The 26,209-nt window shown below is 47.8% G+C and overlaps 1 protein-coding gene across 1 annotated transcript in view; it reads right to left on the bottom strand.

The window, feature by feature from the left end:
• LOC138489567 (uncharacterized protein CXorf65-like) overlaps window positions 1–26,073 on the bottom strand; it is a 180,414-nt gene extending 154,341 nt beyond the window's left edge. Inside the window, exons 1-3 of the mRNA XM_069617286.1 lie at window positions 25,749–26,073; window positions 25,136–25,173; window positions 22,916–23,002 (exon numbers count right to left, since the gene is read on the bottom strand). Coding sequence (XP_069473387.1) covers window positions 22,916–23,002; window positions 25,136–25,160 — 112 coding nt within the window. The 5' untranslated portion in view covers window positions 25,161–25,173; window positions 25,749–26,073. The remainder of the gene's footprint in view (window positions 1–22,915; window positions 23,003–25,135; window positions 25,174–25,748) is intronic.
• Window positions 26,074–26,209: the final 136 nt, after the last annotated feature.

A 26,209-nucleotide genomic window follows, 5' to 3' on the forward strand; every position in this document is an offset into this window, starting at 1 on the left:
ACACACAGAGAGGTTGGGAAGATAACGATCTCTAAAGTTGGGGAAAGAAAGACCACCGAGGTTGGGGAGGGAGTAGCCCCTGGTGTTGTATAGATTGGAACCACAGAAGTTGTTGAGAGTGAGACTCAGAAGGTTGGAAGGAATGAAACACAGGAGGCTGGAGAAAGTACATTAGGGAGAGAGCTTGAGGCCAAGGACTATGTGTAAGACAAGGGGGAGAAGTGGTGAACACACCAAGAGAAAGGAGCAGGGGACTATCCAACAGATAAAGGGAGCAGAGAGAATACTGTAAGGGATGGGGAAAGGAGAAAACTACTCCAGAAAAGGGGTGAGTGAGCAGGAGACAGGAAGCGGTAAGGAGGACCCTAAGGAGGATGGCCTGCAAGAAGCTAAAGAATGGGAGAACAGAAAGTATTTATTTATTAATGCATGTATTGTATATTTATAAGGCGCTTATACAGCAAGACAGTGTTCCAAACCGCCACAAGGCACAAGGGAAGAACAAGGGAGCAAATAAACAATAATAACTATAATGAGTAAATAGAAACGGACAGCGGTCCTACTAGTCCTTGTGACATTCAGAGTGTGCCAGTGCAGTGAGGAGAAATGGGGTGGGGGAAAGTGGGGAAGTGACAGAGGTGCCCAGTGGGGAAGCAACTGGTGAGTGGATGGGCGGAGACATCCCAGGTGAAGAGAGAGGTCTACCGCCCAACAGGTAAGTGCAGAGCAGAGGCAGAGCAACCGACCGGTGGGTGTGGGCACAGAGAACAGTGCAGGGAGGGGGTGCTGGGGCGATTGGCCAGAAGGCCAGGAACCTATTGGACTCTTGAGTGGACCAGGCCGCCAATCTCAGTGACAGAGGGGAAGGTTAGCATGGGAGGGGCAGACGGATGGAGGAGGAAATCGGAACAGTCTTGAGTTGTTTGCGGAGCTTTAGTGTGGCCCGGTTCAAGTCGGAGAGAGAGATGAGGGCTGTTCCATGGGAGGGAGCCAGCTGAGCAGAGACATCTGCCCCCCAGCTCTCTGCTTGGAGAAGCGTTTCATCAGCAGATAATTGAAGCCAAATTATCAAAGGGCAGGGGCGTTGCTAGGGGGGGGGGGCTAAGGGGGCTATAGCCCCTGATCTTTTGGTTGTAGCCCCGGATAGAATCTCAGGGGATACAGCCAAAAAACTAGCTAGCCCCCAGTCCCAACAGTTCCAACATCAGCTTACCCCCGGGTCTTTTCCAGACCTTTCAACTCCCCTGTCAAAGGGATCTGGAAGGAACGTGTTTAGTGAGAGAGAGTGTAGGGGAGGATTGGTCCAAAAGACCCCCCTTGACTACATCCCTTCCCCAGGTGAGGGCCATGGCTCATCGGGCATCCCCTCATACCACCAGGGCCCAGGTGGTGGAGGGCTCACCTGCTGAAGACATTGCCCACACGTATTGAATTTAGCTAGGCCTCAGAAACCATTTTGTCTAATAAAGATGGTGTGAGCTCAGAGCACTGTAGCGCGGCCCCCACCCTCGGAGAGTTTCAATTATCCCTGTGGCCGCAGCTCCCTGGCAGATCCGCTGTGAGCCCGTTCCCACGAACAAGACGGACATGAGCTAGCGTAAGATACTAACACTGTAACATTTCACCTTCCGCAGTGTATCACGGCTCCCAGCATGACCCGGCCAGCGAGGCCTGGGTGATGAAGAGAACTGTAAAATGGTCATCGGATAAAAGCAAAAAGTCCCCAAATACTAATGCCAAAACTACTTGCAATACACGCATTCTCTTCACAAAACTTCTTCTATCAAGGAAACCTGTAAAATGTATAATTATGGTAGAACGCATGTTTACATGACATTAGCAATGAAGAACCCACACCCCTGCGGTTGTATGCAAATAATAAAAAGCTTTCCCGGGGACTATTCGTTATGTGTATCATTGAAAAGCTTACACTCCACGGTCCCGCGCCATAACCGAACTAATGCTGCTAGAGTACAAGGGAAGACAAGGGTAACCATACAGAGGGCTCATGTGAAGGACGTGCGAGAATGCACCCGTCATGTGTGTATGTCTAAGCCCTTATGTGCCACTACCGCCACGCACGGTGGCGAGTCACTTTCTTTGTGCTCCACCAACTGCACTACTACCTCACTTGCTGCAAATGTATATGCATATAACTAAATGTTGTAGTTGTTAAAACATAAGTGTACAAATAATGTGCTCAGACTGGCTATATTTGAGAGACATTTAGCAAAGTTAAAATGTATGTCTTCGTATGATTCAAATGAGTATTGTATAGTATTTGAATGTTTATGACGTTTTCACCTAAAATTGGCAACACACGAGGAAGATAGCTTTGTGAATATGTGCAAGGCCATTCCCCCTCCCTCCCTGCGAAGCCTGCCAGACGAGAGAGCAGAGGCCCGCGCCGTGCTGCTCCACCTCCCCCAACTAGGCTGGAGCCGCTTCAAAGATTTGTAGTCCCCTCTGCAGCACCCAAGGCCATGGCCCGCCACCTGCATTATTTACAGCACAGCAGTAAACCTCCGCCTGAATACACAAATCCAAAGGCGCCCTCCCTTAAACCCCACAACCCACCGGATCACCTTAGGCTTATGGCCCCTGTAACATTAGGACACCCAATATTATGGCAACATACAGCAGCACATTCATCACGACTTCTAACAAGACAGGAGGACATGTACCGCCTGTCCCATGCCCTGAGACCTAGCCCCACGACCTATGGTACCCGGTCAACAGGACACTGGTAACCATGCACTGATGAATGACTATCAGACCCCTCACAAGGTGCATTCCTCCTGTGTTGCATTAACCTGTAGAATAACATATTGAAAGATTTACTAATGAAGATAATATTGCAATGACTGAATGACTGCGGTGTGCATGGCCTAGGGCAAAGAAGTCAGGAAAAGACATTCATCTCTGACACTGGCCACAATGGCACAACAACACCGCCCGGATGAACCCAGCTGACCCGCCAGGCCCAGCCCAACCCACGAGGCTGACCAGTGACGTCCTCCAGCCGCGGCCAACCACATGACAGCAGCGCCTATAGCTAGTCATCGCCACCCAATCCCATTGAACTTGTGCCCCCTATAGTATGTAGGTTCTGATGACGTGTTTTGTAAATATATACGCCTGTCTTTGCTATTGTCAGACAGAGCGCTCTCGGAGTTTGCAGAGTTCTTTGCATGCCCTATTCTGATTGATAAACTCCCATTTACGCTCACCCGCACTCTGTCTTGGCCTTATTCCCATTCTGGGAGAGTCCTTCATTGTCTCTCATTGCGGGGAGGATCGTGCTGGTTGGGGACGCTTGCCTTCAGTGGTGACCCGGAAAGCGTGATTATTATTATTTTTTCCCAACCTATCACTACCGTCCCCTTTTGGCACGAAAATCTCTGGTCGAAAAGGGATACGCATGGTGCGCCGGCTCCGGGAGGCTGCCTGCCAACGGCGACCGGTACGCTCAGAAGTGCGCACTCAACAGAGAGAGGGTACGGGATCCCGGTTGAAAAATCCCCTTTGAGTACCGCTCGCCGGAGCCGGGGCTGACTGTTGAGCGGACAGCAGCACTGCCTGGACGGACCCAGTTTCGGAGACTATCGGTTCAAGACGGGCACGTGAGTATTGAGTGCGAGCGATCATAAAGGGAGGAAAAGAGGGAATTTAGGACAGGAAACGAGGCGGGGTAAAAAAGGGGGCACGTAGGTCTACTAAGGACCATCTTAAACTTTCTTTACTTTTTCTTTGCATATGGCCATTAGGATTAAGAGGTGAATAAGAGATAAAAGTGACGGGAACCTAGCTCCGAGAGGGGGTGGAAGGCGGCGCCGCATAGTGCTATCTTGACTAGTACTGGGAATATATGAAGAAGTGGAAAATAAGATAAAGGTGTCTGGCAAAGGGAGACACAGAGAATATATTAGTGACTGCTATTCTTTCTATTCTTTTCTTTAGGGTTGGGGGAAAAATAAAAGTGAGATTAATACAAAACCATAGAGATAAAGTAAGAGACAGAGAGTTCTACTGTAAGAGTGAAGATCAAACCTATATATATATATATATATATGTATATATATATATATATATATATATATATATATATATATATATATATATATATATATATATATATATATACATATATATATATACATATATCTGAATAAGACGGACAGGGACAGCCGGCCAGGGAGGAAAGGGAGGACAAATTGAACTGTGAATAGAGTGTTATAGAGAGGTGTGTGTACATCGTATGCGTCAGGAGATAATTTGGTGTGATGGGTGTGAAAAAATGGTCATAAATGTATAGCCATTGAGTGGTCATGGTAAGTGTGGCCAGGCAAAGCTTTATAAAGACAAGTGGAATAAGGTGAAGTGAGTGTGTACCTTTTTGATTTCTGGGTTAACATTGTCGAGATTACTGATGGTTTGCTCTTGTACGTGCCCCCCAAAGACAATAGAATAGAGACTGTGTACAGCCATTCTTATGGTGTGCAGGCAGGGGAAAGAACACGAAGGCCCCCACTATTGAGTAAGACATAAAATACGAGGACTCACATGGTGATACGTTTACATTGCGATATTGAGATACATAGAGACACATAAGTACCAGGAGGGCACAAAGTATGGGGGCAGAAACACCCTTATCACATATTTGTAAGAATTTACCGGGGTACGCGGAGCGGATTAAGAAATAACATGACCAATGGATCACAGAGTTGAAGGGAGAGGGGTTGCCCCAGATATGGCCCGAAGGGGGGTCATTTGACAAAAGTGTCCTAGATATGGTAGCCACATGCATTTGTTTGAAATACAAGGGGAAGCAGTTGCATAATAGGAGAGAGATATTAGATCTCTGGAGGTTGTTTGAAGAGATACCGCCGCCTAAGGCACCAGAATTAAATCCTGACCTACCATCTACCACTGACAATCCACTAATGATACAAAAAGATGCTAAAGCATTGCCCGACGCAGAGCCACCAATAGAGGTAATAAGTTTATACCCAATACTAAACAAGCCAGTGCCCGCAGAGGGGTACAGTGACCCCACTTATGTGCCTCCCCCGACAGCTACTACAACCCAAAGGCCAACGGCACCCCCGCCATACGAGAGTACTAGGGAGCGAGCCCAGGTGAGCACACCAAGGGTGGACATAGAAAAGCTAACAGACGATCTAGAGTCAAGACTCTCGATAGCCAAAGATGAGCTCTCAAGGATAAAAAGCATATGTGAGCGAACAGCACTTAATGCAGCGAGATCAGAGCACACGTCTAGAGCGCCGAGCGAGGGTAGAACACTTGAAGAAGGGTGGAAAAAAGGCGAGATACTGTTCAGAATTCAAGAAGAACCAACAGGAATAATTGAACTAGGGACAAGAGAGGGATGTACTGACAATGAAGAAAGGCCTATAGGGGACAGGGAAGAGCTACTATGTGATATAAGGGACGATTTGGAGGAAAGCGACAGGTTGAGCATGACAATGGGAGGGGGAAGCGAAGGGTTGGATGGTGCATGTTCAATGAGAACACTGGATGATGAGTGGACGGGGCGATTAAGAAACAGGGTGGGGAAAATGGCATCATTGGGAACATCCGGAGTGAAGACGGGTACAGATACCACAATGAAAGGGAAGTTGCAGCTCCCGCTAATACATAGGGGAGGAGGGAGGCCGAATTATATACCCTGGACTCAGATGGATAAGGCCAACTTACTAAAGTTATTGCCCCTGTTATCCGGAGGGGCGAGCAAGTGGATATACGCCTTTGAAAAACACACTGCCGGAGTACCCCTAGCAATAGGGGATGTGAAGAGCTTGCTTGTATCAGCAGTAGGGGATCAGGCTGAGAGAGTATGGGTCAAGGCTGGTTTCCCAGGAGTAACATTAGACTGTGACCGCCATGATGGGGCCTCCTTTAACACAGTACGTGCAAGGGTATGGGATGCCTTGCGGGAAACGTTTCCAGATACCCCAGACTTACAGTCAGTAATGCAGTGTACAATGAATGACGGGGAGGATGCTATGGATTACATTTTTCAGGTCCAAGAGATGTGGAGAGCAGAAACGGGTACGCCCTGGTATCAATCTACATCTTTATTTTACTTCATTATAAAGAGGGGACTCCCAAAAGAGGTGCAAAAGGCACTCGACAAGATAGCAGGTATTGAGGCGAAGGGATGGCCTGAGATTCAGAGCATAATAGTGCACCACTGTAAGCGAATAAAAGAAAGGGAGAAGGAGGTGGCGCAGAAAAGATTGGCAGACGAAGCGAAACTAGTGCAGACAAAGTTGGTGAAGGTCGCCACAGCAGTAGCCGCGCTCCCACACGGCAGGGAGGGAGATGAGGAGGAGGAGGGGCTGGTAGCAATACAAGGAAGGATGGCAACTAATTGGGCAGGAGCAGGACAACGGCAGTGGAACGAGCAGGAGCAAGGCGGAGGTCTGCAGTGGCAAGAGTGGGCCCCTCGAGGGGGACGAGGTGGGTACAGGGGCCGAAGAGGAGGTGGACCGGGGTACGGGGGAATGGGAGGAAATGGATGGCAGGGTCCCAGAGGAGTGCAAGGGAGCTGTTGAAACTACGGGAGATGGGGACATTATTCTAGGGAGTGCAGAAGTAGACCCAACAACGGATTTCAAGAGGCAGAACATTATGGCCATCCCCATCCGGGGAGCCCATATGGTCTCCCAATGGGACAACAACAAAGAAACGCAGGCCAGGGGTATAATGAACAACAACAGGGGCATCAATACAGAACACAGAATCACCCACAAAACAATGACACTATGCATTACACGCCAGGCAACCCTTTTGCAATAACGTCAAATGGAGCACCAGCACCAGCCCCCTATAGGGGCGTGTCGGTGGTCTAAGGGAGTGTGTTCAACCAAGGGGGGGGCAATGAAACACCCCACATAGGACAGCCCACAGAGAACGCTTGCGTGTCCAGTTCTATCTACCACCTACGATGCATCAGAGGAACCATTGGTAGGGGCGCAGATAGGAGACAAGCAGTTCATATTCATGGTGGATTCGGGAGCGGAGAAATCATGTATTAGGGAGGGCCGGTTCCCGTTATCTAACAGGAAGTTAGAGACACAGGGGTTCTCTGGGGCTGTAATTGAAGTTCCTTACACAGAAGCATTGGATGTAACAGTGGGGGGCAAAACTGTAAAGACACCCTTACTGTATTATGAACACTCGCCAATAAATTTACTAGGGAGGGATCTTCTTAGCAAACTCAACATGACGATATCCTTCACTGAGAGAGGTATAGTGTGTTCAACACCCGGAATATGCCCATTACGTGTAATGTTGGTAGTACAGGCTCACACAACCACACAAGAAATACGGGGTTTGCCAGTAAACGAGGAAATGTTTATTGAAGGACTAAAGACACTGGCCCTCATAATTCCTGAGCTAAGAAGAATGGATTGGAGGATTCCTGCAGAGTTCCTCTTCCGCCCGATAGTGTGCCCTGACACAGCACCAGGATCAGTGGTATCATTAGATTTGCACGCTGTACAGGTATCTGCGAAAAGGATTTCTGTGATTGGAATAGATATAGTAGGATGTGAGTGGCGTACAGTACTGTGTACGAATGCCAATATTGCCCTAAGAGACTTAACTGATGAGGATCTCTTCTCAGATTCAGAGGGGGATGGTGAAATAGTAATGGAAATAGCAATGCCCTGTGACATTTTGATTCAAGCTAGGGAAATCCCTGTTCAGCTGATGGCAGTGGTGGGAGCACCACCGTCATTCTTCGATGATGACATGAGGCTCGTACCAAATAATTTGTGGACGACAGGCCCCCATGATGTAGGGTTGTTGCATGGAGTACAACCTGTGATAATAAAACTAAAACAAGGAGCAATTCTACCCCGAGTGAAACAGCATCCATTGTCCCGTGAAGCTGAAGAAGGGATAAAAGAGACAATAAATGCACTACTAGCACAAGGGATAATAGTGCCGTCAAACTCCCCATGTAACACATGTATTTACCCAATCAAAAAAGCGAAGGGAGGGTCTTGGAGGATGATACAGGATTTACGCCCCCTAAATGATGTAATTCAGAAAGAGTTCCCTTTGGTCCCGAACCCTGCATCAATATTATGCAGCATCCCGAAAGTGGCATCACATTTCACGGTGGTCGACTTGAAAAACACATTTTTCTCCATCCCCCTGGCTGAAGAGAGCAGATACCTGACAGCATTTACACTAGGGGGAAAGAGATATGAACATTGCAGATTACCACAGGGATACTGTGAGAGCCCGAGCATATTCAACCGCATACTACATGAAGACTTAGGAAACCTATCAGTTGAGAGTACAATCATTCAGTACGTAGATGATTTACTCATCTGTGGACAGGACGAAGAAGCATGTAGAAAGGATTCAATAACACTCCTGACCCTGTTGGCCAATAAGGGGTACAAAGTAGACAAGGGAAAGCTACAGTACTGTCTGACAGAAGTTCTATACCTGGGACAGCTAATATCAAAAGATGGAAAAAGAATAATCCCCGACAGGGTAGAAGCAATAAGATCAGTAGGAGAACCCACAACAGTGAAAGACATGCAGAAATTCCTGGGAATGTGCAACTATTGCCGAGCATGGATATTAGATTATGCAGCATACACCAGACCCTTACTGCAAGCACTCAAGGAGGCCCAACAGGAGAACAAGAAAATAGAATGGTCAGAAGAAATGAGCGCCTCCTTTAAATCATTAAAAGAGTTGATTTCAAGCGCTCCAGTGCTCGCAAATCCTGATTATGGACGCAAGTTTTACCTGTTCTCACACTGCAAGGGAACACTCATGACAGCTGTACTGACACAGAAGACGTCCCTAGGACACAAACCTTTGGCTTACTATAGTGGCACTTTAGATGCTGTGATGCAAGGACATTTCGCGTGCGAGCAATCGCTCGCTGCAGCCGCGTTCGCAATTGAGAAAAGTGCCACAATAGTAATGGGATGCCCTGTGACATTGTTTGTGGAACATTCATTATTTGCAATACTTGAGAGGTCAAAAAGCACACTGACAACACAGCGGGCAACCGCCTATGAAATAATATTGTCCAGCGCCAACATCCATGTGGTGCGATGCAAGACAGTGAATCCAGCAACATTCATTACAGAAGCGTGCACACTAGAGGACATGCAGGAGCACGATTGTGCAACTTACACAGGAGAAAGAGGGGAGGACACAGTGGTGTGTGAGAATGCTCTGAGCGAGGGGGAAGTGTACTTCGTAGACGGGTCAGCATCAATTGACGTGGACACGGGAGAAAAACATGTGGGTATGGCAGTGGTGAGATTAGAAGACGGTGAGTATGAGACACTAGTGCAGTACCACCTCCCATCACATTACTCCGCACAAGCAGCAGAACTGATTGACCTCATAGAAGCACTACATGCAGCTAAAGGTTGTGCAGTGACAATATACACAGACTCAGCTTACATGACGACAACAGTACATGGGGGTCTAGCAAGATGAGGGCGGAGGGGGTTTCGACGAGCAGATGGAACTCCAGTGCAGCATGCAGAATTGCTGAAGGAGTTGATTGAGGCCCTACAAGATCCCACAGCGGTAGCAATAGTGAAGTGCCAAGCACATACATCCAACACAGATGTTGTGTCTTTGGGAAATGAGGCAGCGGACACTGCCGCCAAGGAAGCTTCCTACTTTCAGAAATATGAAGCAGGTGAGTACATGCTGCAGCACAAGATAAACGAAGAGCTCCCAGAAGGGTACAATATGATGCCTATATCACAAATACTAGAATTACAGGAAGGAGCAAGTGCAGATGAAAAATTGATGTGGACGAAACGAGGGTGCAGCCAATCGGCGACAGACTTACTGTGGCGACAAAATAACTCAGGAAAAGTGGTAATGCCAGTAAAGTTATTGGAAATTGCGTTCCAACAACTACACTTCCTAGCACACAATACGAAACAACACATTGCAGCAGAGATACAGGAGGAGTGGTTCGTGCCCTGTCTCCAGGAGCACCTATCTCGATTAACGCTGGAAAGCACAACATGTCAGATATACAATTCAGGAATGACATTACATACGCTCCGGGGAACAATTCCAAAACCAATTGGGCCATTCAGAGAGCTACATATCGACTACGCGGACATGGGAGAAAGGTGTAATGGGGCACATTACATGATCATGGTTGTATACCCATTTTCAAGGTGGGTAGAAGCAGGCCCATGTGCACGACCTGATGCTAAAAGCGCTGCAAAGTTCCTAGTGAGGGAAGTGTTTCCGCACTGGGGAATTTGTGACGTGATTCGCTCGGACAACGGCACTCACTTTGTAAACGAGCTCTTCAAGGAAGAAACTACATTGTTGGGAATAAAGCATAAATTGTGCTCGATTTATCATCCTCAAAGTAATGGCATAGTGGAAAAGATGAACGGACTGTTAAAAGGAAGGTTATCGAAACTATGCTTTTCATTAAAAAAGAACTGGATTTACTGTTTGCCCCTTGCGCTGTTTGAGCTGAGAAATCAGCCAAGCAAGGACCACCATTTGTCCCCGCACGAGATCGTGACTGGGAGACGAATGCACACAGCACACTCCCCACTGCGCGAACACTCAGATGCACACAGAAGCGCTGCGATATTGGGAGACGAGTTCACAGACTATTTGAAGAAATTAACAAGGGCAGCGCGCGCAATATCAAAGCAGCTCTCTCCACCTTTCACGAGAGAGGAGGGAAACACAACAGGGTCTGTTACGGAGCCTGAACCACAGCTACAGCTGATGCCGGGTGAATTCATTTATGTCAGGAGTTTTGTGCGTCGGTGGAATGCACCACGGTTCCATGGCCCATACGAGGTAGTGTTTTGCACGCTCATGGCAGTAAAAGTAAAGGGCCTGAAGTATTGGGTACATTTGACAGATGTACGAAGGGCATATAATAATGTGCAGGAAGAGGTGGATGAGGAGGCACAGGCAACAGCAAACAATGCAAATGAGCAGAATGGCTGAATATGAACTTGTGTGTGTGACAGTAATGCACCTGAATGAAAAAGTGGCTGACAAGTATACTTGCATTTTTAGGATATTACAAAAAAAAACAAACATTTTTTCTCTTGTGAACTTATATGTAATTAATGATGTGATAAAATTATGAAGTGTTTACTCCCTTGTCTGTGCATCCCCATCCCTGCAACCCTACCCGCTTCCATTCCCCGTCAATATATACTGGCACTGGTAGTGCCAACAACATGTTTACATTCATGCACTTAATGCACTTTTATATCTCAAACAGGAGCTACCATGGCATCTAACGGGCAGCCTGCAACGGATAGATTTATTAGATTTAGAGAATTGTTAACTGAGAGATGCAGATATTCATATGAGTGTGGATTATCTGTGTGCATTACATTGTTTTTTACAATAATGTTTGGCCTGGTTACATATTGGTTCATAGCGTTCATCTCTATCGAGATGAACGAGGGGGGAGGGATTAACAGCACTACTGTGATCAATGCAACCATGAGTGTAAATACTAAGGAAGGTGATTTTTTGGTATGGGACGGAACTAAACTTGTATGGGGTTATTATACCACACCATCCAATGCTGTCATCTCAAAGAATGAAGGGCTACAGGATGAAATGCAAAATAACACAGTGTCTCCGCCAAAGATATCTAATTACAATGTTCACAGTTTAAATGATCGAAACCCGTCCGCCATATCCTGGTTGTATAACACCCCCACCTGCCAGCCTGCCCCCATATTAAAAACAACTTGCAAGATAACGTCAGGGACGAAAAGGAAAAGATGCTAGCAACACACGATATCTTATATGATGAATGGGCTAAGGGGGGCGGGAATGAGAAAGGGGGGTCTATTTTGTCCCTCGCCCAGGAGGCTGGGAAGTACATGAGGAACAAAAATAACAGACGAAAAAGGGAAGCAGGGGGAAGGAGGAAGTATGATGAGTACTATGGGTTAGGACTAGAGAAAATGGAAGACCCACGACACCCCCACCAGACGAATAAATGGTATGCGGACATGAGTGCAACAGCTAAACAAACAACAAATGAGAGCTGCTATGTCTGCTCCCTCATTCCCCATGCTTCAGGCACACCCAAGGTATTGTTACCCAAAGAATTGCCTATTGTAGATGCCCAATGTCTCCTTCATCTCACGTTGTGCAGGATTAAGAACACCTTCCAGGCACATGAAGTTACTTTTAGAATGCTGCAGAACGAGAAAACTTGCTACCCAAAGACGGTAGGAGTGTTATGTCTGGAAGAACCATTTTTTGTGATACGAGGGACACTTTTTTCGGACAACAAGTGGAAGGACTAAGAAGTAATGTGTAAAGCTGAAGCGCTGAGGGGTGTGGCACCAGAGAAATTGCAATGGATAGAAGAAACGTGCACACCAGTATGGAAGGAACACATTTCAAAACTAACTTGGGTAACAGCCATTGAAAAACCCTTCAAGCTGCAGAACGAAATAGACTATGAACTATGTTTTAAAGGAGAGGGGAAAACCTCCATGGGGACAAACAAGAACTGTAACAAGACCCCTATCATCCCAGATCTGAGAAAAGGGACAGCGGCCCTGATGGACACCTATTGGGTATGCGGCAACCAGGCATACCTGCACCTCCCCCAATCATGGAGTGGCAGCTGCTCAATGGCCACTCTGCACTCAGCCCTAATGGTAATCCCAGAAAGCCACATTGATGGGAGCAAAAGGACACAAGAAAACACCCAACAGAGTGCGACCCAGCCAACTGCAGAGTCACAAATCTATGTCCTGTCTTCCGGAAACAAGGAAGAGTGCTGTCCCGAAACAGACGAGCATCAAACTACATATCAAAGGCATCGTCAGAGTTGCTGGCACAGATCCCAGACAGATATCGATGATTCAGCTCCGCAGAAACATTATTTGCCTCACTCATCCCAAGTATCCAGGCCAGAGCAAACGCAAAATGGCTCCAGATAACACGTTGGGAGCTGATCCAGCTGGCAAATGACACTGAAGAAGGGTTCAACGTAATAAAAGTGGAACTAAGAGCTTTACGGCTGATGACCATGCAAAACAGGTATGTCTTGGACCTGTTGACGGCGATGGATGGAGGTGTTTGCCGAAAAATCGGAAGTGCCTGCTGCACTTTCGTACCTTCTGAAGACGCAGACAACGGCTCCCTGTCCCATGTGATCGAAGCAGTACATAACCTGGGAGAAAGAATGAAAATGGAAGGTGGAGCAGAAGAAAGCACGTGGTTCGACAATATCTTCTCCTCGGTTCCCTCATGGCTGGGAATGACTGTGAAATTTTTGATGCCGGCTGTAGTGTTCCTCCTCTTTATTTTTTGCCTGTGCCAGGTGGGTCTTCGATGTTGTGCTAACTCAGTACCGTATGGTGCAATGATGATGGTGACAATGGGCAACACCCGTGGTACAATACAAACTATGCAGGAATTGCAGGTACAAACAGGAACTGATGACACGCCCAGGTATCAGCTTGTGCCCAGGTATCATGACAAGGATATCGTAGACAAATTGTGGAATACCACCATCAGAGAGCCCCGTATACTAGAATGGTACCAGGAGGTGTGGGTAGACTTGGAAGGAGAGAGCGGATGTATAGACTTGACCTGTACCCCAGATGAATATGCTAGGAGGGGTGAGAGCTTAAGGGGGGTGTGCAGAGCATGGATGCCCATAAAAGGCACACCTGCATGGGATGACGCAATCATTGACGAAGAGGAGTGCAGGAGATTGGAAGATTTAAAGAATTTGTTACTTATGTAACGAAAGGGGGGAAATGTAGGGGAGGATTGGTCCAAAAGACCCCCCTTGCCTACATCCCTTCCCCAGGTGAGGGGCATGGCTCATCGGGCGTCCCCTCATACCACCAGGGCCCAGGTGGTGGAGGGCTCACCTGCTGAAGACATTGCCCACACGTATTGAATTTAGCTAGGCCTCAGAAACCATTTTGTCCAATAAAGATGGTGTGAGCTCAGCGCACTGCAGCGCGGCCCCCACCCTCGGAGAGTTTCAATTATCCCTGTGGCTGCAGCTCCCTGGCAGATCCGCTGTGAGCCCGTTCCCACGAACAAGACGGACATGAGCTAGCGTAAGATACTAACACTGTAACATTTCACCTTCCGCAGTGTATCACTGCTCCCTGCATGACCCGGCCAGCGAGGCCTGGGTGATGAAGAGAACTGTAAAATGGTCATCGGATAAAAGCAAAAAGTCCCCAAATACTAATGCCAAAACTACTTGCAATACACGCATTCTCTTCACAAAACTTCTTCTATCAAGGAAACCTGTAAAATGTATAATTATGGTAGAACGCATGTTTACATGACATTAGCAATGAAGAACCCACACCCCTGCGGTTGTATGCAAATAATAAAAAGCGTTCCCGGGGACTATTCGTTATGTGTATCATTGAAAAGCTTACACTCCACGGTCCCGCGCCATAACCGAACTAATGCTGCTAGAGTACAAGGGAAGACAAGTGTAACCATACAGAGGGCTCATGTGAAGGACGCGCGAGAATGCACCCGTCATGTGTGTATGTCTAAGCCCTTATGTGCCACTACCGCCACGCACGGTGGCGAGTCACTTTCTTTGTGCTCCACCAACTACACTACTACCTCACTTGCTGCAAATGTATATGCATATAACTAAATGTTGTAGTTGTTAAAACATAAGTGTACAAAAAATGTGCTCAGACTGGCTATATTCGAGAGACACTTAGCAAAGTTAAAATGTATGTCTTCGTATGATTCAAATGAGTATTGTATAGTATTTGAATGTTTATGACGTTTTCACCTAAAATTGGCAACACACGAGGAAGATAGCTTTGTGAATATGTGCAAGGCCATTCCCCCTCCCTCCCTGCGAAGCCTGCCAGACGAGAGAGCAGAGGCCCGCGCCGTGCTGCTCCACCTCCCCCAACTAGGCTGGAGCCGCTTCAAAGATTTGTAGTCCCCTCTGCAGCACCCAAGGCCACGGCCCGCCACCTGCATTATTTACAGCCCAGCAGTAAACCTCTGCCTGAATACACAAATCCGGGGGCGCCCTCTCTTAAACCCCACAACCCACCGGATCACCTTAGGCTTATGGCCCCTGTACAATTAGGACACCCAATATTATGGCAACATCCCAGCAGCACATTCATCACGACTTCTAACAAGACAGAAAGACATGTACCGCCTGTCCCATGCCCTGAGACCTAGCCCCACGACCTTTGGTACCCGGTCAACAGGACACTGGTAACCATGCACTGATGAATCACCATCAAACCCCTCTCAAGGTGCATTCCTCCTGTGTTGCATTAACCTGTAGAATAACCTAGTGAAAGATTTACTAAAGAAGATAATATTGCAATGACTGAATGACTGCGGTGTGCATGGCCTAGGGCAGAGAAGTCAGGAAAAGACATTCATCTCTGACACTGACCACAGTGGCACAACGAAACCGCCCGGATGAACCCAGCAGACCTGCCAGGCCCAGCCCAACCCACGAGGCTGACCAGTGACGTCCTCCAGCCAAGGCCAACCACATCACAGCAGCACCTATAGCTAGTCGTCGCCACCCAATCCCATTGAACTTGTGCCCCCATAGTATGTAGGTTCTGATGACGTTTTTTGTAAATATATACGCCTGTCTTTGCTATTGTCAGACAGAGCGCTCTCGGAGTTTGCAGAGTTCTTTGCATGCCCTATTCTGATTGATAAACTCCCATTTACGCTCACCCGCACTCTGTCTTGGCCTTATTCCCATTCTGGGAGAGTCCTTCATTGTCTCTCATTGCGGGGAGGATCGTGCTGGTTGGGGACGCTTGCCTTCAAGAGTTGCAGGAAGTGTGGTCCCAGGCCACAGACAGCCTTGTGGATGATGAAGAGGGTCTTGGATTTGATCCTTGCAGCCACTGGCAGCCAGTCGAGAGATTTCGGGGCTGGAGACGTATGGTCCCTGGGCTTGAGGCCAAGGACAAGTCTCTCAGTCCTGTTCTGGATTAATTGATGAGGTCGGAAAGTAGAGGAAGGCAGATTGAGGGAGAAGCTGTGCAGTAGCCCAGCCTAGACAGAACCAGGGCTCTGGAGACAATGAGCTTCTGGGGGAAAGTGAGAAAAGGAAGAATACCTCTGAGGAGGTGCAGCTGGTAGTGTGCCTTCTTGGCAAGGTCCGTGATGTGAAGAGAGAAGGTGAGGGTGGAGTCGAAGATGACACCAAGGTTTTTTGCCTCACAGGAATGCCAAGGAAGAGAGCCCAAGGAGGGCAGCCAGAGTGAGAGAGAAAAAGTGGTAGCATGTCCCAATGTGAAGGATCTCCATCTTACTGGCATTACTAAAATCATTCCATACAAGCCCGCCAGAGAGCTAAGATCAGCCGAACAAGGACTGATTGTGGCAGCTCCTTTCAGACTTAAAATCCGGGCAGGTAAATCCTTCCCTATAACCGCAGCAGGCCTTTGGAACAACCTTCCTGGCCAGTTAAGGATGGAAGCCAAGTGCCAACGCTTTTGTAAACAACTGAAAACCCACATCTTGTAGTAATATACACAACACAACCTGACCAGTTAAATATGCAGCTCTAATGTCTTGTGCTACGTGTATTTTGTTTGTCATTTGTCTTTCGTGTTCTTGTCTCTGCGCCCCAAAGCTGGAGAGCTACTGGTGCAATACAAATAAATAAAATAAATAAATAAATAAATTATGGCAGAGATCATTGGAGGCGCACCAATCCTAAATCGTGGATAGACAGTCAGGAATGAGCGAGAGAGGAGAGGAGGCTGAAGGGAGCCCGAAGGAGAGCTGAGTTTCATATGCATAACATTGAAAGTTAGAAGAGAAGGTACAGATCGGGTGGGTCAAAGGGGCCAAGTAGATATTGAAGAGCCAGGGTGAGAGATTAGATCCCTGAGGAACACCAAATGTGGAGATAGTTCTAGTGGAGAGAAAGGACCCAAGTTGGACCTGGGAGGGTCAGTCCAGGAGAAAGGAGGACAGCCAAGCCAGGGCCTGATCCATGATGCCAGGGTTCTCACAGAGACGATTGATCAGGATGGTGTGATTGACCATTTCGTAAGCAGAGGAAAGATCAAGGAGGACGAGGACAGAAGGAAGGCTAGATTCAAGATTAGAGAGCAGGTCTATACGGGTGTTCAGGAGAGAGGTTTCGGTGCTTCTGGCTTCTGTGAAGCCATACTGATGGTCATGGAGACAACCAACAGATTCAGTGTGGAGAGTAACCAGGGAGATGGCCAGCTTTTCCAGGAGTTTGCCAAGGAAAGGAGTGATAGAGATCGGGCTGTAGTTTTCTGGACAGGAAGGATCAGCAGAAGGTTTTTTTAAAGGAGGGGGTGCACAAGGGAGTGCTTGAGGGCAGAGAGGAATGTTCCAGTGGCAAAGAGTGATTGCATAAATTGGCCAAGGCGGGAGCAAGGGTGTCAATGTGGTTTTGATGGTTCTGGAGCAGCAGGGGAGCAGTTACTTGGATGACACTTTCATAGATTGGACTTGTCTAGAGACATCATCAGGTGTTGTCGGAGAGAAGGAGGAGAAACGAGCAGGGAGGGAGAGGCGGCCAGAGGGGGGCAAGAGAGGTTGATGGAGAGGAAGAGGAGACAAAGTATAGGATGTCCTGAGTTTTAGTGGTGAGTTTTACATCACCCACCCACCCTACTTGCCCCCATTGTTCCCAACCACACTCCCATTTCCAGCATCCCACCACCCTGCCTCACCCATATTTCCCCATCCACCCACCACCACCCCATTTCCTCCACCCTTCATATTCCTACCCATCTCACACCACCCACCCACCCTGCCTTACACCTGTTTCCCCTATCCACATACTCTGACTCATCCACATTCCCCACTTACCCACTCCAACACACCATCTCCCCCACCATCCTGCATGACTCTCTTCTGCACCCGCCCACCCCACCTGTGAACTACTCCACCAGCCTCTACACGGAATACAAGCACAGTTTAATGCTATTTGCCGCAGAAAGTGTCTGTTTGAATAAAAATGGTAGACTGAGGCCCTGATTCATAGAATTATTTGCGTGTAAAATGGGGATTTGCCTTCCATTCTGCCCACAAATCCCTGTTTGATGAACAGGGATTAATGGGCAGAATGGTGCGCAAATACCTGTTTTACACGCACATAATTTCATCAATCAGGGCCGGAGTACATATCTCTCAACCTTTTGTGTCCCCAGGGCCGGTGAAAATAGCCAATTTTGTTTTTGTGGGTGAAAGCCCATTGAAGTGTATGGGTGTGTAAGTGGCTTGGCCGGTGAGTAAACTGTTTACATGGCGGATAACACACGAATATACGATGATGAGACACAGCGATTCCTCTAAAGGATACAAGATAGAGCCATCACTGGGCGTGCAGATGTTGGCAGCCTGATTCCACAGCTTCTGACCACCAGCTCTTTAATGCCCCAAAAGCATATACCCTGGAGCACCAAGGGTAGCAGCTTGAAGAGTCCTGGTCGATGGGTGCCAGAGCTACTGCCGAGTGGAGGAACTCAGAGGGAGAGCGAGACCCTGAGGCACTCTGGAGCTCCTTACAGAGTAGCAACGATAGTGCGGGACAGAGGCTGTGCCCGGTGAACAGCACGGCACCTGGCAAAGGGGTGCTGAGAAGAACCACCCAAACAGTGTGGAGGCTGAAAGGAGAAGACACAGGAGATTAAGGCCGGAAGACCACGGGGTCCTACAACCTCGAGCAGCTCGCCAATCAGTATCGTGAACCAGAGATCCCTGTAAAAGACTCTGAGGTGAGCGAGCCGGGTGGGGGGTCAGAGTACGGTCAGCACGGATCCTCAGGCCACTGCCCAAAGATTCAATTCTTCTGGATTCAGCCCTTGAGTTGGATCAAGGATATAATATGGAACGCTTGATTCAGACTCCCTTCCGATGTTATTTTGTATCCCAGCTTGGGGTAGGGAGGAATATAGATTTCCCAGGATGTGGGATGCAACGTTTAGAGTGGGTAGACTGGCAATTGGCCAAAAATGGAAGGGTGAGACAGTCCCAACGAATGGGGATTGGAGGAATAAATGACAGGAATTATTTATTATGGAGAAATGAACAGCAGTCGTCAATGACTATATATGAGCAGTGGAAAAGGAGGGCTTATTCAGCTATCAAGGAGACTTACATGGTTTCACACAATAGGTATAGGAAGAGGCACGCTTATGACGCAATAGTGTACCTCTGAGGATGACCATATCTCTCTAGGCCAAAGTTAGAAACAGAAACAATGAAGTGGTCTTTGGGGAAGGAGGTGGGAAGGGAAGGCACATGTAGACTCACAAGTGTTGAAAACCTACTATGTTGATTGTATGATGAAGAAAATAAATACAAGTTTTAAGAAAAATACAAGATGAACACCAAAGAGTTTTAAACTTTTCAGGAAGTGTGGGGTGCATTTAAAGGCCCCAAACAGAAGTCCCTTTAACATGAATAGCATGATTTAAACACTGAATCAAAAACGGCCTGGCATTCATTTTTGTTTTTCAAGTAAAGTTAAAGAGCCATGTGGAAAGGGGCCTACCTGTCATTACCAATGGACAAGTAGCATTTAATTGACTAAAGAAGGAAGAATCAAAGATCCCTTTCACATGAAAAATATCATTTTTAAACACTGAAAACAAAAACGCCCTGCACATGCGTGTGCAAAAAAATAAAAGCAAAAGTGGAAAGAAATATAATTTCTCATAGAAAAATGTCAGGAGAACAAAACATGATATGTGGGTTTACAAAAGCAACGTATATTATGTTTCACCTACAAAACTCCAGTGACATTTCAAGAGCCACTTTGTCTTCATGGAAAACCTGTTTCTGGCTTTGGTCCAAACTTCACAAAGGAAAACTCCCACTTCCAACCTGGATTTCACATCTCCCATCTAATGATCCCCTCACAATAAAATGTGCTGCTGAAAGTGTTGAAAGCCCAGTGTTCTCCAGACTTGCTGCCTCTGAAAGCAGGGACTTCAAGGTAATTCACCATTAGCTGGAGCACGACTAATATGTATGAATTCGGGGCACCCACTTCAAAGAGCAAACTACCAACTTCAGAGAGACTCAAAAAACAAAACCTCTGGTCACAGGCTGACCCAGTGAAAACAAATGGGCGGAAGGTAGAAACTGCAATTTGTCCTACATGAAAATTCACAATTAATTTAAAAGGATTATTATCATTTAGGCCTTTTTCTCAGCAACCATAATGTGGATTGATTTTATTTTTGTACCATTTATTATGTACTTTCTAGGTGATTTGGGGGATATAAAACGCATCTACTTGTGACTCTGCAAACTGGAATTGCCAGTTAGACTAGGTTTCTGGCTGATCTGAACATGTTCCAAATGTGAGAATTGGTGAGCAGGTGAAAAATGAAATTAGGGATATACTTAATAACTTCCATCTTCATAAATGTTGTACTTTTTATGTTTTTATGGAAATGGCAGAAATGTGCCACGTGGCCATGCTACATCATAAGGATGTGGTGGTCGGCTTATCTAATTCTCCATGATCAGCTAAACAGAAAATATGTTTAGTATGGCAGTTGCTAGTAAAATTATGAAGTTGTGATACATAACTAGTTTTTGCCAAAGTATTGAAAGAACAAAGGGGTGATTACAAATAGCAATTGCCATTTGTTGCTCCAAACCCCTAACCCAATCCTGACTTGGAGGTGGGGTTGAGAGGAGGAACTGTCCAATCCTAGTGGCAGGGGTTATTCCAGGGTACTTCCGCAAGATTGTAAAATTGGTGATGTCTTTTCTGCTATATAAGGGGGGCAACACTTGGACAGACATGAGACACACACAAACTGGGGAGACAGAAAAAGGAGAAAGACAGGAGGATAGAGAGAAGAGACAGACCATCTGGAAGGCTGATACAATGTACCACCTGACAGCTGTAATGAGACACCAGGGGAGATTTCTGAGAGTGCATCTGGGTGGAGCTGTCTATTTCTAGGAAGGCCTCAAACCTGACGGGGTCCTGTGGTGGAGAGCGGGAGGCCATCTTTGAGAGTGGAGTGACCAGACCCCAGCCCTATCTTTCCAGAGTGTCCTGAGATGCAGCTGGCTTTCCTGAACCTTAAACAAAGCACTTGTAAACCAAAAGGTGGAGGGAGTCTGCTTGCCTTGAATCCTTTCCCTTTATAGTGATGGATGAGGGGCAAAACTCTGTAGATCCTTAGCCTAAGTAACCAAAAATTTTAATTGAATTAATTCACCATTTGGCAGAATACTACAGGGTGAATTTTGTTAAAATTCAAAATGAATAGCTCACTTCCCAGTGTGCGCTGAAAACTATAGCCTATAATATAATTGGGTAATCCTTGTTGTCCAGCTGACCCCGACTTCTTTAAGGAAGAGGGGTGTCTTTGTTCTTAAATCAGTACAACCTTTTTATCCGGCTTCGCCAACACAGGCCTTTGAGTAAGGGGGGTCTGGAATCCAAAATTCCCCAAAGCATTCTGATTTTTCTGTCTGACTTCCCAACATAGACCAAAGCGAGGGGGGGGGGAGGGTCTGAAAAAAAAGCGATAAATCACCCTTTGTTTGTTTTAAACCAAAAAATGTGGGAAAATTATATCATTGAACAGTGTAAGTATTTTGTGAAGTGAAATTTGCAGAAAGTAAGAATTGTGTCTGTGTTCTTTTTTAACTCACTTTTGTGATTTATTTATGCTGAGAGACGTTGATTGTGTTGTGCAACGGATAAAGTGTTTTTTTTACATTTTCATGCTAATTTCTATTACTTTTAATTTAAATAAATACCAATATATTTCCCATACACCAGCCTGGTTCTTGGCTCTTTGTTAGCTCAGGACCGAGGGATCCAAGGGGCATGAGATGGGTCTAAGAAAGGGCTAAAAAAAGAATCTGTTAAACAGTTTTTTGAATAACCACTTGAGTGGGGAGGGAAGGAACTGCCCGTGTTGAGGGTGGCTTCTCAATAAACCATTACAGAAGAGAAGCCAGAGCCTCTGCTGTCCGGAGTGAGGCTCCAGGGGGTGACTTCACTCAACCAGAGGTTCTCAGAGGCGGGGAGACACTGGGGGGCTGTTCCTTTTTTGGTGCAATTTGGGACTCTCGAATGCCCTGCCCCGCATTCTTGAATATGGGCTCCTATTTTGTCCTTGTTCCGGACCCACTTGAAAACTCACTTTAGCTGCCTGTCCCTCTCCTGTGTAGTTTTTTTCTGTTTTCCGTTTTCTTTTTGCAGTGTTAAGACTTGTAATGTTATTACTGTGTTGTGTTCGCCTCGTGAATGAGCTGACACAGACCTCAGCACAGGAGCACAGCCCACTAAGCTATCTTACCCGGCCAGTGGAATGAGCCCTGCATGCATGTCCTACCTTCATGCTTGCAGCTCCGCTTGATGCTCTCCAGCAGCAGGGGCACAGCCCACTGAGCTATCTTACCCAGCCAGTGGACCGAGCCCTGCATGCATGTCCTACCTTCAGGCTCGCAGCGGCAGGGGCACAGCCACTGAGCTATCTTACCCAGCCAGTGGACTGAGCCCTGCATGCATGTCCTACTTTCAGGCTCACAGCAGCAGGGGCACAGCCCACTGAGCTATCTTATCCGACCAGTGGACCGAGCCCTGCATGCATGTCCTACCTTCAGGCTTGCAGCTGCAGCTCCGCTTGATGCTCTCCAGCAGCAGGAGCACAGCCCACTTAGCTATCTTACCCGGGTAGTGGACTGAGCCGTGCATGCATGTCCTACCTTCAGGCTTGCAGCGGCAGGTGTGCAGCCCACTGAGCTATCTTACCAGGCCAGTGGACTGAGCCCGATGTCCTACCTTTAGGCTTGCAGCGGCAGAGCCCACTAAGCTATCTTACCCGGCCAGTGACTGAGTCCTGCATGCATGTCCTACCTTCAGGCTCGCAGCGGCAGCTCCGTTTGATGCTCTCCAGCAGGAGCTGAATCTTGCACTGGGTATTGAAAAGCGCCTCCTCATTATCTGCAGGAGAGGAAAGAGACCCAACAATCACAACTTCAAGTTTCCAAAAGAGCTACAGGGAAAACCTCTTTGCAACGCTGAAGGGCGATGAAAGTAAAACTTGACATTAATCATAACCACTAGCAGTTGCTCTGAGCAGAATTGCATATCATTGTTTTTCTCCTGATATGCCATTGCAGAAGGGGAACATATATACAAGTAAGGCTTGATCCTACCCCAAAAGGGGCAACATGTACTACTAGGCAGCATCCCTTGTACACAAGACCACAATCAACTCCAGTCTGGCTCTTTGTGTGTTAGCAGGTGAGGTGTACCTTGGGTCTCTGTGCACAAAGAATGATGAATGGAAACACTTTCAATACATTGCAACCATAGGCAACTCTTGGAAGCCTTATAAACGGCCTTCTTGGCTGCCTGGATTAACTGCCTGTGGTTATGATTAATCCAAAGCTTTTCCACCCATCACCCTTCAGTTGGGCTATCATAGTCACCATCAGAACAAGCTGAAAGAGTAGGGTGTCCAGGGGTCCTGAAGGAGCCACCCCGGCCTGGCCCTGAAGAAGGTGTGTTCTGGGACTTGGAGACAATAGACTGCCTATGGGGGAGGCGCACGTTAGAGAGACCCATCGGTCTGTGGTAGTAGGCGGGATTCATTTAGTGGGGGTGTAACCCTCCTCCCACTATGGTGGACCTCTCAATGAGTGATGGTCTCCATCTAAGGCAGAGGTCTTCAAACTGTGGGGCGCGCCCCCCCCAGGGGAGCGCGGCCGCATCCCAGGGGGGGTGCCAGAGCCCAGCATGAAATATGTACAACATTTTTTTTTTTAGATTGGAGGAAATGGGAAGGGGCAGCTCACATGGTTATGGATATTCAGTCCTTTAGTCACAGACTATTTGAATAGTAACCAAGGGATTGTTTTTTGTTCAAATGTAACCAAATTGTGATATTTAAAGAATATTTATTCAGCAACAATGGTCAAAACTACTAGCTGCATAGTGAAGTAACTCCTCAAACTGTTCCACATTGGCCAAAAAAGTGGCCCATTTTGATTGGCCTACACTAGCATTTTGCATTTTTGGTACGGTCATCGCCCTATTTCCCTATAGTCCAGTCCAAGCCTGCCGGCTCATCCATAATGGGTGAGGGGGCGTCCACCCACTGGCCACCTCACCCATTATGGAGGAGCCGAGGAGCCAGCCCAGTGAAACACTGAGCACTCCCTCATCTGCATTTTCCAGCTGAGGGAGTGCTCCTGAGCTGGCTGAACTGTCAAAGGGAAACACTGTTTGCCTTTGACAGTTCAGTTCCCCAGCCGCACATGATCACTGAGCCATTCAACGCTGCGGGTGTTTTGCTTCGCCAGCCTTGCATAGCTTATTGGAAATGCTGGCTGGGGCACTGCATGTATGTATGTGCCAGGGGGTGCTCCTGCGTCTCCTCGGACATACGGGCAGAGCAACCTGGAGCGGGGAATTTTAGCAACCACGCGCAGGCCCCTTCAGAAGGTACGTTTATGACGATTTATTTTTTATTTAAATGTGTATGGACGTGTGTATGCTTGTGTTATGGGACTGTGGTGGCAACAGGATGGACAGCAGCACTGGGATAGTGGTGGGAGTAGGGTGGGGAGAGCCCAGGGTGTTTACTGGGAGTAGGGTGCGGTGACGGCACGCAAAAGTTAATAGCGATTTCTACATACTGTCCATCTGGCACTTTTTGGGGGGCCCGGCCTGCCCAAACTTTGCTCAGGGGGGGCCAAGGCCAAAAAAGTTTGAAGACCACTGATCTAAGGCGCCATCGATGGGTTTGGAGGATTGACAGAAGACGCAAGTTCCTCACAGGCCGCAGGGTCAGTGCAGAAGGAAGGGGATTAGCGGGGCCCGAGCCCAAAGACTGCGTGTCCCCTGTGACTCCAGGGCCTCATATCTCAGACACAAAGACTATGAAACGGGCGACCCGCAGATCAGGACCGCCCCAGTACAGACCATCGGTTACATGAGTTACCCTCTGAATGATGGCTTGAGAGTGAGTGTGAGATGCCGCCGTTTGCTAAACTAGGGGGTCGCCCCAATGTGTTTGGCTGGAAAAGGTTTTGAGTACAAACACTCCAAGGTTAAGAATGCGCCACTCACCTCCGTGAAGGACAGTCACAAACATTCCCGATCTGGACCTGAAAGAGAAGGAACACACGTGTCCACTGAATCAGTCCAAGCCCATCCTCTAGCGCTAGGTGCTTCTTGGCACCACAAAAAATGGCGCAATGCATTTCAGTGACACCATCCGGGACATGCCCCTGGAAGTCAGCGCCAGAGGAACAGCCTGGGGGCCCCCACCCCTTCATCTGCGCCTGGAGCTGGTTTACGGTGGGGCTCCTGTAGGGGAAATATTCCCTTATTCGACCATAGGGAACCGGAAGTGACACCCCCACCAGTGGCTGCTCAGTGACATCCCAGGAAGCAAGCCCCATGATCTCTGCCCTAAACGATGTCATTGCGAAATTGACACTACATTGTGTTAATAAAAATGAACGTCAACAATCAAAACAACCACCAATTAAAACCAGCAGACGTTAAAGGCAAATGACTATCAGATCACGGGTGGTCTAGAGCAGTTGTGACCAGCAAGAGAGGGGTAGTATTGCCCCCCCCCCCCCCGGCTACCCCCAGGGGAGCCCAGGGTAGGATTAGTGGGCGGTGGCTGTCGCTCCCAGGAGTCCTTTAGTTAGTCTGGCTCGGTCTCTCTCACCTTTAGATTCTGGGACGTGGAAGGACTGTGTATGTCCAGCAGGGGGAGCCACGCAGGTGGAGCTGTCAGTCAACACACTCCTAACAGGAGCCCCCTAGAGCTGGCAGAGGTGGAGAGGCAAAGCAGGCAGCCCCCCAGACGCTGAACACATGTATTCACGGTGCCCCCCTAGAAGCAAGCTTCAGCCTTTCCCTGGCGTCCCTGCACTCGCCCAGCAGCCGCGTCACCTGGGAGGGGAGCAGAGGACAGGCGCTCCCTCTGTGCAGTGTTTAAGGAAGCAGGCAGGCTGAGTGACTGCTGGGTAAATACAAGCATTATTTATTGAAAGGACCTGGCTCCATCCGATTGCTTTGACTCCAAGCGTTGCTAAGAAGCTGAGGCTACAGCGTCTTACCTTCAAAGGGAGGGGGGGCGGGGGGCTGCACTCGCAGGTAAAGCAATCGCTCCAGAGAGACCGGCCC

Source organism: Ambystoma mexicanum, chromosome 9 (assembly GCF_040938575.1).
Source record: "Ambystoma mexicanum isolate Mex_15411 chromosome 9, UKY_AmexF1_1, whole genome shotgun sequence".
Taxonomy (NCBI): domain Eukaryota; kingdom Metazoa; phylum Chordata; class Amphibia; order Caudata; family Ambystomatidae; genus Ambystoma; species Ambystoma mexicanum.